Raw genomic sequence first — 12,578 nt, forward strand, 5'->3', positions numbered from 1 at the left:
AGAACACCGCACTCCCTCCTATCAACTTATTCAGATTTGCTTATTTCTTTCTCTTTCATTTTTGTAGATATAGGCTTTGGCGGATTCTCTCAAGGCTCGAGTGAAGTAACAAGCACATATTACCGGAAGCTAGTGATCCCGCCCGGCCAGCTCAGCATGCTTTAGAGCTCCTTGATTGGTACGAGATAGTGATAGCAAGAGGCAACTCTCAATTGTTGTAATATAGAGACCTCTTTCAATGATTATAGATCCAAAGGATCGTTATTGATAGGAAACTGCCAGTAGCCCTTGACTTTTACTTGAAGAATTGAATCCGCCTTCTTCTTCTTATTCTTCTGAAAGTCTCCCAGGCATGGTATCATCGGATCCACAAGGTCAATTTGTATCCATTTGTTCGGAAACCGGAAATGCCAACTACTCACTTCTTGCTGAGGATGAAGGTGCCATGGGTGATAGCGCCAGCCATTCCCTCATTGAAAAGAAAGCGCCAACCCTGCTACTAAAGCTAAGGCCAACCGCAGCCCAGTGAAATGAACTGTGTATGCAAAATAACATAGATTAATCTTGATGCGATCGATGCAGACACACTTCTTTTCTTAAAGGCTACAGTCAGAAACAACAACTTCGCAAATCACCCTAAGAGTGCCATACGAAAAAACAAAAGCAACTGTGGGTATAGACCAATTTCCTGCCCCAGAAGAGGCTCAGCCTACCAAACCCTGCTCTTTGCCTGCTTACCGAGCTCTCCTCATACCGAGTATCTAGGCATTTCTTCTCACAGACCGGTTGGGAGAAAGTTGGCATTCTTTAATATGTCACTGGGGACCCGTACTTACTTGATGGAATGGATGGGATGATGTGTTTCAGTTCAGCTAGTAGTGGAGGTTTCCTCGGCCTAGTCGCGTAAGAGCCCCCTTCTTTTTCTAGTTAGTTGAAAGAAAAGCAATGGGGAAGGTTGGCTTACCAGTTAATTGGTCTGTATCATATCTTGCTATGGTGGGACATCCTCTTCAGTTTAGGTATCCGGGCTGGCTGTTAGCTTTAGTCGTTCGGCACTCTTCCTTCATTCTCATTCAACAAGGAGAAGTGTCTAATCAAAATCATTGGTTGAGCCTCGCGTATATTATATGATGTCGTCCTGGAATTGAACTAGCGTTTAAGGTCGATCAAGTTCAAACAATTTGGCTCTGCAAGATCAATCAGATATCAAGTAAGAGATAGGCGCTTCCTATTAGTTATAGACTGCTTCTGTGACAAGTGGATCCCTTTAGGTTTAGTTGTTAATTGTACTATTCTCTTCAATAATTAGGTCTTCCGTATTCCTATTGGGGTCAGTGGTCTTCACCACTCACTGAGTCTGGATTCGTTTCATGGGTATTATTTGATGAGTGATCATCAATCTCTTCCATTGCTCCTATGTGCTGCTATACATACAAGGTACATGGGCCATGGGGCCTAACACACACTATACAGCCCAGCCCAATACTCAACACTCCCCCGGCTAAAGATATCTAACATGCCTATCTTGTTACAAATTGCTAAACCCTCACAAGGACCTACTCGTTTAGTAAAACAATCAGCTACCTGTTCACTATACTTAATGTTACCCCCTTCTTCGACCGAACAATCTCAATCCGAAGGAAGTATCGAAGAGGTCCAAGATCCTTTACCTCAAATGCTTCTCCCAGTCTTGCCTTCAAACATTTTATTTCTTCAACATCGTCTCCAGTAATCACAATATCATCCACATACACCGCCAAAATGGTGATATGGATTCGTCTATGCCGGTACTGTATGATCTCCATTACACTGAGAGTAGCCCATACCACAAACAACTCTCCTGAACCTGTCCACGCCCGTGGCGACTGTTTCAAGCCATACAAAGATTTCTTGAGCCTACACACCTTCCCATCAGTCTGTTTGTTCCAAAACCTGGAGGAATGTCCATATGGATCTCTTCTTGTAAATAACCACCATGAAGAAAAGCATTCTTCACATCTAGCTGATGTAAAGGCCACCCAAAGTAAGTTGACTGCGCATGAGATTAAGGTTCTCACCGTGTCCATCTTCGCCACTGGTGCTTTGGTCTCATCATAGTCTATCTCCCGTCTTCCTATAACCTTTTGCAATTAGCCTTGCCTTCTATCTATCCACCTTACCCTCTGGAGTCTGTTTTACGGTGAACACCCATTTGCATCCAACTGCTCTTTTTCCTGCTGGGAGTGGAAGAAGATCCCACGTCTTGTTCTTCTGAAGTGCACCAAGCTCCTCCTTCATTGCGTCTTTCTTTCCACCGGGGATCCAGCTTTGCAGCCTTCCAATCCTTTGGAATAGACACTGATTGTAGAGATGCAATGAATGCTTTGTGTGCGGGTGAGACATAAGAGTCTGAAACTCCATTTGCAATGTCATGCTCATAGCCATATCGGACCGGAGGCTTTCCAGCATTAGTCCTAGTCTCTCTGCGTAGTGCAAGCGGCAATTCCAAAGAAGTATTACCACCTGTCTCATTTTAACCTCCATCTTGCTCTTGTGGCTCCTCCTCGACTACCTCAGGTTGCTCTTGTGGTTCTTCATCCAAGACCACTAGCGGTACAAGAAGAAGGGGTCCCGGCTCAGGGGCGGGGGTATCTTACTTCTTTTCCTCTGCGTTCGTGACAAGCTAGTAGGCACTCTTGTGTGGGTTGGCTCATTCCCCTGGAAAACGAATATTAAGAAGATAGATACCATTCCGTCGTTACTAGATTCATTCTTTCTGCTCAAAAAGAACAAAGCCTCTATTGTGGGAAAAGTCTTTGAAACCCGAAGTTCTAAAATAGAAAATGGAATGAAGAAGGGGTGTGACCTTATGCCAACTATACTAGCTCCCCTAGAGGGATAATATAGCTCCTAAAGGATGATTGTTTATGGTATATTACCGTAATTGGAGAATTTGACCTGGTGCTGACTTGCTGCTGTTCTGAGAAGGGGACCTTGCAAAGCTTGACAAGTTTTTTTTATATTTATTGATCCAATCTGTCTACAGATAGGCGCCTGCTGTGGCAGCAATTAATTAATCTCCGCCTTAGCATACAAGGACCATGGCTCGCAGCGGGTAGTTACGGTGGTTTTGAGGAGACCCGCTCAAGGTCGCTGGTTCGGAGCTATTCCGAGATCTCAAGGAGCGCCAAGCTCAATACGTGCAAGAAGAAAGAAAGGCTTCCACCTACGACTGCAGCTGCTGGTACTTTATCTCTGTCGCTTTCAACTCCCACTCCTTCTCCCTTTGGTTTCTATAGGAAGTGAGACAGAATAATATATCTTCTGTAACTAATCTTTCTTATCGAAAGGTTATAGTTCGTAGATCATTTCTATAAGGACTATTTGAGCCATATCCGGTGCTTTGGACCTCTTTTAGCTGCTAGGTATCTACTGGGTTCAATCCCCACTTCCGCTTGAAATGAGTAAGTCAATCCTCTTGCTCGGCTGTGATACGAATACTATTCATACGCAGACCCGGATCCAAGATATGGGGCATAGACAGATAAGAATGGCTTCTGAGTTGCATTCATTGCACTCTGGAATGTGGGGCTCCTTGGCTGATGTGATGGAGCGGTATCAGCAGATACTTGCAAAGATCAAATCAAGCAGAAGAAACAAGGAAGTTAACTCCGCGCTATCGGCCACCTTAACACGAACAGCTTGGGACAGAGGTGTAATGCCTGACAGAGAATCAGCAATAGAATGAATTTTGCATGCATTTTTCATCGAGTGAAACTACTTGAATAAACTGGAAGTTCTAAACCAAGTACTCTTGAAATCGCTACCTCCTGGGATGGAAAAAGAGGCTCAGGTTTTAGCCCTCCGTTTTACCCCGGAAGTCGTTGTTCGTCTTTCGATATGAGAGGATGGCAAGTGTCCGCAATGACTTAGCGACTTAGCCAATTGGTTACAGATTCTAGACTGATCGATCAGATCACATCATCTCGAGCAAAGAGCTGAGAGCAGAGAAGCGACATCGCTTCGACACTCCTTCCTCTTTTCATTATGAAACCAATATCAAGCAAGATATGAAGAAGAGGGCGGCTCCCTGGATTGAACACATAAAGTAGTGCCAAGATCTCCTCTATGCGAGAGAGAAGTTCTCAGAAATGATGGAGCTGTTGGTTTCGGTCATTGTACGCTTGGTTGCTAAACCGCACACTTTACGGCGTCTGTAGGAAGAATTCATTCTGGTCCCAAAATTTATAAGAGATCTCGGTAGTGAATATGCAATGCTGAATTCCAATAAGTTGGTACTTCGCACAAGGAAGAAGCTCGTGTTAAAGATAGTTTCATCCAGACCGAACCCTACCTTAGCGTCTCATCCCCACCCACCAAGTCTTTATCCGCGGTGAAAGGAGTGGTTTAATTCGATGCAAGGTGCAAACGAGCTTTTCCAAAGATGGAGTCCTTTCAGAAATACATGTGCCAGAAGAAATCAGATTCTTTTTCTATCATAAAATGAATCTGCTTTCTGATGGCCATTTCGGTCCGTTGTGGGACCACGGCTTGGAAAGAAGGTATTTAGCGCAAAGAACTTCTTCCGCTTTTGGGGATTCCACTAATTGATAGAAGGAAGTGGATGCGGCAGGATTGGCCCCAATTGAATCACTAGTAGAAGAGATCCACGTGCAGAGACTGTTAGGGAGATGCAGATGGAGGGACGTTTGGATTGCTGCTAGAAGGGCTTACGACGAATAGATTGTTGGAATGGCTTTAAGTGAAAGGGAATCCGACAGCTTATATAGCACTAGTGAGAGGCCTCCTAGTCTATTTCGATGGACGTCTCCTAATCCTTCTTTTTCTATGGGTTCAGGAATGCCATGCCAATAACAGATAGAGCAGCTAATGGTCAAGCCAGAGGCAGCAGGTCTCATTCCAGACTCCACTCAGAATACCCGGCTCTTTTTCTAGACTCCACTAGGAAGACCTTGCTCTTTCACAGATACGGGGATCAGACATGGCTATCGCTTCGACAGCTTCTCCGGATGAAAAGACGCCGCCCAATGGATGGAGTTGGAGGGACACGGAATCCTTCCTAAGATGTGCCTAGAGAGAACAATCCTTTCAGAATCTCGTACGTCTAAGTGATCAACTACTTGTGCCTCCGAAAAGCTAGAAATCAGTAAAAGGAATGATCTACAGATAGAGGGTTCAAACCATATAGCAGCACTCATCCCGCCCTGACCCGAGTCCCCTAGCCTCTCAGCTTCAGCAGTTGTTGTAAGGAGAAGTAGCAGGATTGTTAGTTTATGTGCCGAGCAGGCGCAGGGATGAGAAGAGAATTGCATAGAATAGAAGCAGCTAAGGCTCCTTCCTCTTCAGATTCCTACTAAAGGGCGGAAGGTGAGTGAGTCGGCCGCATTGTTCCATCAGTGTGTCAAGGTCCATCAGTGTGTCAAGCAAGTTAGAAGAATAGCTTGTGCTTGTAGTGCAACAGTTGCTGCAAGAGCAAGAGCTACTGGTAAGGTTTAGTGTACGAGCCAGATCAGAACCTGAACTCGATTTGTCACTGTGCGCCGCTAGGGAAAGGTCAGAATGAAGATAGCAAGGGACGTTACTCCAACTATAGTAGTGAAATACCGAAATCAAGGAATCTCTCCGGGAAGACAGTCAAGGAAAGGGAAACATTACTCTACTAAGAAATAAACTCGTATAAGAAAGAAGAGACTTGGATTCCGGATTCCAATCTTTGATCCAGTTTTAGGCCAGTGCTCAAACTTGGAGAGAAAGAGCTTTTCCCTCAACTTCACTCCCTTGACTTGACTCCCGACCGATGATCCTACTAACGTCATTTTGACAGCTATGGATATGGAATTCAAGCATGCGTAGACACCGACCATATAGATTCTCTGACCTCTGCCCTGGAACCCCACATCGGGAGGCTGCCAGTACGTACTGCTATTTGACCTCGATACCCAGTCCGCTGATAAGAAAACTTCTGTTTCACTTAGGTGCTGCCAGTGTGGAAGAGGAGATTCGAGCCTCATAAGTGAATACGGAAATCCATCTGAACTGGTATCCATCCCTGGTAAGTAAGCTTCCTCGCTCGGTTTGTTTGCTATTGCTATAGTTCGATCCTTAAAGAGAATCACTGGCCCGGCTATCTCGAGGGATGGGATGAGAATTGGAATGAGAATAGGAATTGGAGAACAGAAGCAAGTGTGGAAAATGTTACTAATGTCAATTAAAAGAGTTAGCATCGGATCAGTGGTGTCGTTCGGATAGAGGGAACGAATAGTGGGTGAAATCCAAAAATCTTCTTTCCTTTTGGGGATGAGAGCGACTACACTACATAATTGGAACTTGCCTTTGCTTTATTGCCTTAGCTTCATTGGTATTGGAATGAATTGTCTTCTATGTGGAGATCCAAGGCTTGGTTTTCTAGCGCGAAAGCCGTTGCTAGCATCTGTTTGATTGCTGGGTTGGGTTAGCAAGTTATTTATTATCCATTGGCCACATCGCGATAGCCGTACTAGAACTTGACTTTCCCATTCTTGAGCCTGGCCACTACTTTGTTTGATTTTCTTGTCCGGGGTTGATGGATTTGCTGCTCTAAGGCATTGGAGGTTTAAAATTAGCATCTCGTAATGATCAGGATCTCTTGCCAGGTCAGGATAGCATCCATTCACTAATCGAAATCCGCTTTTCATTCTTGTTTATGGATATGGATCTGTTGTATCTGCTGGAGCTTGCCCCGGGCATTCAAGCAAGAATTTCCTGCTCCCTGTTCTCCGATAGATCTGCTCTACGTTCCGGACTGGCCGGCCTATTATCACAACTTCTGATTCCCTGAAAGCCTAGCTATCAACCATCGACCGAGGATCAAGAGCAAGTTCATTTTCCAAATCCATATTCTGGTCTCTGGGCAAGGAAGTGAAGCACAACTGTGTTTCTGGGGAAGCAGGTTTCCGCTCTTCCTTCGACTTCGATATATGTTATTTCTGAGGAATGTTACTAATCCGAGTAGTTGTTGTTGTTGATGGACGACTAGTTCGAGTAGTCGTTGTTGATGCCAGTCCAGTGTGGGTAGACGAACTAACCTAACCGTCAACTAAAAGCAAGCTGTAGAAATGGGGATCAGTGGCAGAATTTACATATAAGTTCTAAGTAAAGGTTTCAGGACTCAGTGGAAGTGATCCGGCAGACCAGTCAAAGAAAAGATTGATCAACCACTCACAACTGGAATCAAGCAATCCTATCCCAACAACCCAAGATCTTAGACTCGGCCAGGGATCATTTCTATCTCTATCTCTTGTGACCTGGAGAACTGCACTTTGAAACAGGCATGTCAATCAGAAACAGCCACAGGAAGCCCTCGGATTGAAGCTGAATCCGCCGTTCCGGATCGGCAGGAAGGTATCGGGCCAGTAATCTCAGGAAAAGCAGTTTTTCTTTAGTGAATTGACGCGATCTATCCTCAGTTATCAACCCAATGAGTAATGTATAATGTGTAGAAGAAAAATGGAAGCTTTATAGCACATTCCCTCTCTTTATCGGGATTTCCTTCAACGGGTTTCAAAAGTGAGTTCTAGGGCAGATTCGTCTAAAGAAACAGGGCTTGTCCCAAAGCCAACTCATAACAGGCTCCCTGATCCACGGAATAAAGATAGATTTCCTTGCTTGCGAGATCAAAAACTCAAGCGCCATCCGTTTCCTATTTGATTTCAGAACAGCGGAATATCATCACCCGTGGTTCACTTGAGCATGAATAGAGTTCGGTCTCCTTATGAATTCAAGTTGGTAAAGAAGTGGACTTCGGAGCTTTCGCTACAACCCCTCCAAGGCGGGCAACTGTCTCATTTGAGACTAGCACTTAAATAAAGAAAGGTAGGAAGGGCTCCCTCCCTCTAATGAAATGGGCTTCTTTAAATTATGCAATACGTTCACCAGTCTCGGATCTTTAGAAAAAGGAACCAATCCTATTTCGGCACTCTTTAGAGGCTATCACTCGTTTACCGCAGATCTCTATCCCACAGCTGGCTAATAAAATCGCCTTGGCAATGTGTCAAGTCCTTTCAGTCAGAGTTCAACTCTTCAGCGAAAGTGAAAAATCTACGGTCTTCCATCCGCGGAGGTAGCCATGGACTCCATAGTATATGTTGGTAGCTAGCGTACAGGCTTCATGTGAGGGGGGGGGGGTTGTTACCTATTCTATTCCCTTGCTTGGATAAAAACACCCATCTTTCCGTACGAAAGACACGCAACTAGAGCAACTTGATATTACGTATGTAGACCTGGCCTCCCTCAATAATAGCTGGCTCACCCGATTGACGATTTTCAAAGATCTACGCCAAGCGCCTCGAAGCGGGGATCCACTTTTTACTACTTTAGAAAGTGAGAAGCCTTTGGCTTGATTTCTTCTGTGGCTTCTTTATGTTTACCCACGCCGCGGCTATTCAATAAAAGGATTGGTAGTTAGTTGCCTCACCCTATTGGTTGTTGGTTTTCTTTCTCCTCTGCGTTCGTGAAAAGCTAGTATGCTCGCGGAAATCGTCTAAAAGAAACTACTCGCTAACTCGCTAACAAGACGGACTTCTTCCTCTGGCTCTGCCAGGCTATGCTGCTCGCCTAAATCGGTATCAATAACTTCTATCGTACTTCGACCTCTCATTGGAATGATAAGTTGGCTACGACGAACTAATAAGTTTCTCTTCTTGTCACCTTCTTTAAGCCTTTCCTTCTGCTTCCATCGAGAAATATATATAGATAAGCTTGGAGAAGCGATTAAGGTGTTTCCACTCTTAGGTTGTTCAATATGCGAAGACCGTGTCAATCACTACACCAGTGATACAAAAAGCAAGCATTCTTCTCCAGCTGACGTACCGACGCCTCACTACTACTTAATTAGTGAAAGATACGTTGGGATGTTTTCAATTCTCCATCAAGAGGCGGGCAACTATCTCTTTTCACACTAGACTTTGGATCGCCTTCCTACTGGTTTTCCTCTCGGTCTCCCCAACTAGGGGAAACCTCAAAGCAAACAACAGAGCAACACCTATCTTTTTTATTTAAGCACTGAACATCCGGATCCCCTTCCGACTTGCTTTTCCGGGCACTGGTCTTTCTAACAACTGGAACTCGTCTCCCTTTTCCTGATTCGCATCTTCTTCGGCTTTTGCTACGGTCTTTCCTTCAGTCAGTCCTTCCTTCAATATTTTTGCCTGCGGATCTCTCTCTTCAAAACATATATATCTTTCGGCGCCAGTCTTTCCTGCCTTACCTTAACCCCGCTTTCACGTGGCGAATCGGTATGAGGTTTCAGTGATCACTTTACGGTATTCTTTAAGCTTTCTTGGTCACCGGACAGAGTGAGAACTGCTCAGCTTGCTTTCTTTCCCTAGCACACACTTAGTAGATAGTAGGCACAGGTCCGCTAAGAGCTCATCGAACTTGACTTGTAGAGTGAGACCTGTGCTCGATATGGTTCATTTCAGTGCTCTTTCTCTCGGTATCGTTCACCACATGCCTGTGATCGATCTCTCTCAAGCTAGGTTTGGTATCGGTATCGGTGAAGTCCGTCATTGAATTGAAGTGGTAGAGTGGTAAGTGGGCGTACGGTCTATGGATTTCCTATCAGTGGCATTAGTTCCTTTTCATTCTCTAGATAGATGGGCAGAACAAGCTTCTCTTTATATTCTATTCTAGAAAGGATCAATTAGATTCTCATCTCCTATTTGTTTGAGCCATTCATTATAGTGGTGGTGCCAGGAAGGCTGCTTAGCACTCTAGTCCTTTTGAGTAAGGAATTGTAGCATGGGCAGGCAATCTCTTCGATTGATTCCCCTCCAGGAATTACTTGAATTAATTAGCCGGCCCACGGAGTGAAATATCGAACTTAACCTATAAATAACTAGTATCTCAAAAACCAAATAAAAGGCTTTCTTTTAAGCTTGTTAATGGAATTCCACAGGAGTCAAGCGCTAGCAAAGAAGAATTGGAAATCAGTCGCTTCCCTTCTGGACTCAAGTCAGCAGAAGAGTGAACTTCATATTAATAGGTAAATCCTACATCAAGCGTAAAGGAAGTACACTTTTTTTGATTCGGCGCTTAATAACTCGTACTTGACGTTGGTTTCGGTTCGATCAACTATCCTTTTTGAAGCGGATAGTTCACAGTGCTCATTCTCAAAAAAAGCGGAAAAGCCATGATGTTTCCACTCCATTTTCATTACGAAGATGTATTACGTCAGGATCTGTTGCTCAAACTGAATCACGCCAATGTTATGGAAGTTCCTGGATTGTTTGAAATAAGATTAGTACCAAAAGCTGCCTCTGATTTCAGAATCCAATTTGGAAAATTGGCTATGGAGATTTTGTGCGGTCAGAGATTCATACAGACACAAAGGGGCCCCTATTTTCAAGCAGGAAAGTCGTTTTGATCCAATCCATTCTTGGGGTCCGAAAAAGACACTGGATATGTCAGTGACTTTGCACGACAAAGCGTTCTCCGAGGGCATGGAATGTACCATTTTTTGGTCAGAATCTTTACAGTAATGACTATGTTGGATTCTCCGGTCGAAATACGGGAAAACTCCATCAAATTCTTTATGGAAACGGAGTTTTGCGAATTCTCCCCGGAACTGGAAGATCATTTCGAGATCTTCGAGCATATTCGAGGGTTCAATGTGACTATTGTCACTTCGGCCAATACAAAAGATGAGACTTTACTACTGTGGAGCGGCTTTTTGCTAAAAGATGAGGGGGAAACTAAGTAAGATGCCGGAGAAGCGACGAAATATACGAGATCACAAACGTAGATTGCTCGCGGCTAAATATGAATTGAGACGAAAGCTTTCTAATTTTGTAACCCGATCTTCCGTCTGATATGCGGGACAAACATCGTTATAAGTTGTCCAAGTTGCCAAGAAAGAGTTCAATGGCACGAGTAAGAAACCGAGGTATTTTCACGGGTCGCCCTCGTTCCGCAGTTGAGTTCTTTCGCATTTATCGTATCATTTTTCGTGGATTAGCATCTCGAGGTTCTTTGATGGGCATAAAGAAATCATCTTGGTAGCAACCACCAAGCCAATAGAACAAAGGTTAGCTCTGCAGCTAGTCCACAAGCAAGGGTTGTAGGTCCATTACCGTCCGGCTCCCGACCGAAACTAACGGAGTCATCCCAACTCTCGGATCGGAGATGCTAACGGGACAGGAATCGAAGTGGGGGACCTCTCTACCGCACCTGTCTCCCCAGACATAGACTACGTAAAGGGTAGTACTCTTGGAAAGAGAGAAGATCACCGCGTGAACAAAATCCAAAGTAACGAATGTCACTCCCGAGGGATCGACCACTATCATACATGAAATTTTGCATAGAATGATTGTTCATGTTCATGCCGGAGTGCTGAGGTTGTTCCCACCATTGAAGTCAGAGTCTGGGTGTGTTTTTCTTACTAATACGGAGAGGGTTCCGAATGATAAAGACCAATCAAAAACTTCTTCGTTTCGTTGGTAGAACCCACGCCAACTCTTTTCTCTAAATAATAGAGAGATCTTTTGATAGTCTCACTTCTATCAATGCAATGAAAGAACTATCCCTTCCTATTTGTTTGTCCTAATGAGACAAAAAAGAGCCTCCTTCTTTACCACTTTAGGGGATGGGGGTGAAGGGGGGTTTACAGACAACCGGGGCAAAGTGGTTTATGATTGAATCTCAGAGGCATTCTTATCATTTGGTAGATCCAAGTCCATGGCCTATTTCGGGTTCACTCGGAGCTTTGGCAACCACCGTAGGAGGTGTGATGTACATGCACTCATTTCAAGGGGGTGCAACACTTCTCAGTTTGGGCCTAATATTTATCCTTTATACCATGTTCGTATGGTGGCGGGATGTTCTACGTGAATCCACATTGGAAGGGCATCATACAAAAGCTGTACAATTAGGACCTCGATATGGTTCTATTCTCTTCATAGTCTCGGAGGTTATGTTCCTTTTTGCTTTTTTTTGGGCTTCTTCTCATACTTCTTTGGCACCTACGGTAGAGATCGGAGGTATTTGGCCCCCAAAAGGGATTGGGGTTTTAGATCCTTGGGAAATCCCTCTTCTTAATACCCCTATTCTCCCTTCATCCGGAGCTGCCGTAACTTGGGCTCATCATGCTATACTCGCGGGGAAGGAAAAACGAGCAGTTTACGCTTTAGTAGCAACCGTTTCACTGGCTCTAGTATCCACTGGCTTTCAAGGAATGGAATATTACCAAGCACCCTCCACTATTTCGGATTGTCTTTATGGTTCTACCTTTTTCTTAGCAACTGGCTTTCATGGTTTTCATGTGATTATAGATACTCTTTTCTTGATCGTATGTAGTATTCGTCAATATCTTGGTCAGATGACCAAGAAGCATCACGTTGGCTTTGAAGCAGCTGCATGGTACTGGCATTTTGTAGACGTGGTTCGGTTATTCCCATTTGTCTCTATCTATTGGTGGGGAGGTATATGAAAGAAGGGAACGAATAAGTGGATTGAGGAATAAAAGCTCGAAGACAAAGAGAACTTCTCCGGGTACTCAAGATATTGTGTTTGGAGAGGTGTAGATTGTAGATTCCAGCCGAGCC

The 12,578-nt window shown here is 44.3% G+C and overlaps 1 protein-coding gene and 1 pseudogene across 1 annotated transcript; both read left to right on the plus strand.

Moving 5' to 3' along the window:
* The first annotated feature begins 9,739 nt into the window (after positions 1 to 9,739).
* LOC119278707 lies at positions 9,740 to 10,954 on the plus strand (annotated as a pseudogene).
* A 684-nt stretch (positions 10,955 to 11,638) lies between these two features.
* LOC119278708 (cytochrome c oxidase subunit 3-like) lies at positions 11,639 to 12,578 on the plus strand. The gene has a single exon (XM_037560042.1). The coding sequence runs from the start codon at positions 11,666 to 11,668 to the stop codon at positions 12,461 to 12,463; it is 798 nt and encodes a 265-aa protein (XP_037415939.1). The 5' UTR covers positions 11,639 to 11,665; the 3' UTR covers positions 12,464 to 12,578.

Source organism: Triticum dicoccoides, chromosome 3B (genome assembly GCF_002162155.2).
Source record: "Triticum dicoccoides isolate Atlit2015 ecotype Zavitan chromosome 3B, WEW_v2.0, whole genome shotgun sequence".
Classification (NCBI taxonomy): Eukaryota; Viridiplantae; Streptophyta; class Magnoliopsida; order Poales; family Poaceae; genus Triticum; species Triticum dicoccoides.

Excerpts from the sequence above, each read along its gene's own strand:
- LOC119278708 (XM_037560042.1), top strand. The coding sequence starts at position 11,666 with ATGATTGAATCTCAGAGGCATTCTTATCATTTGGTAGATCCAAGTCCA.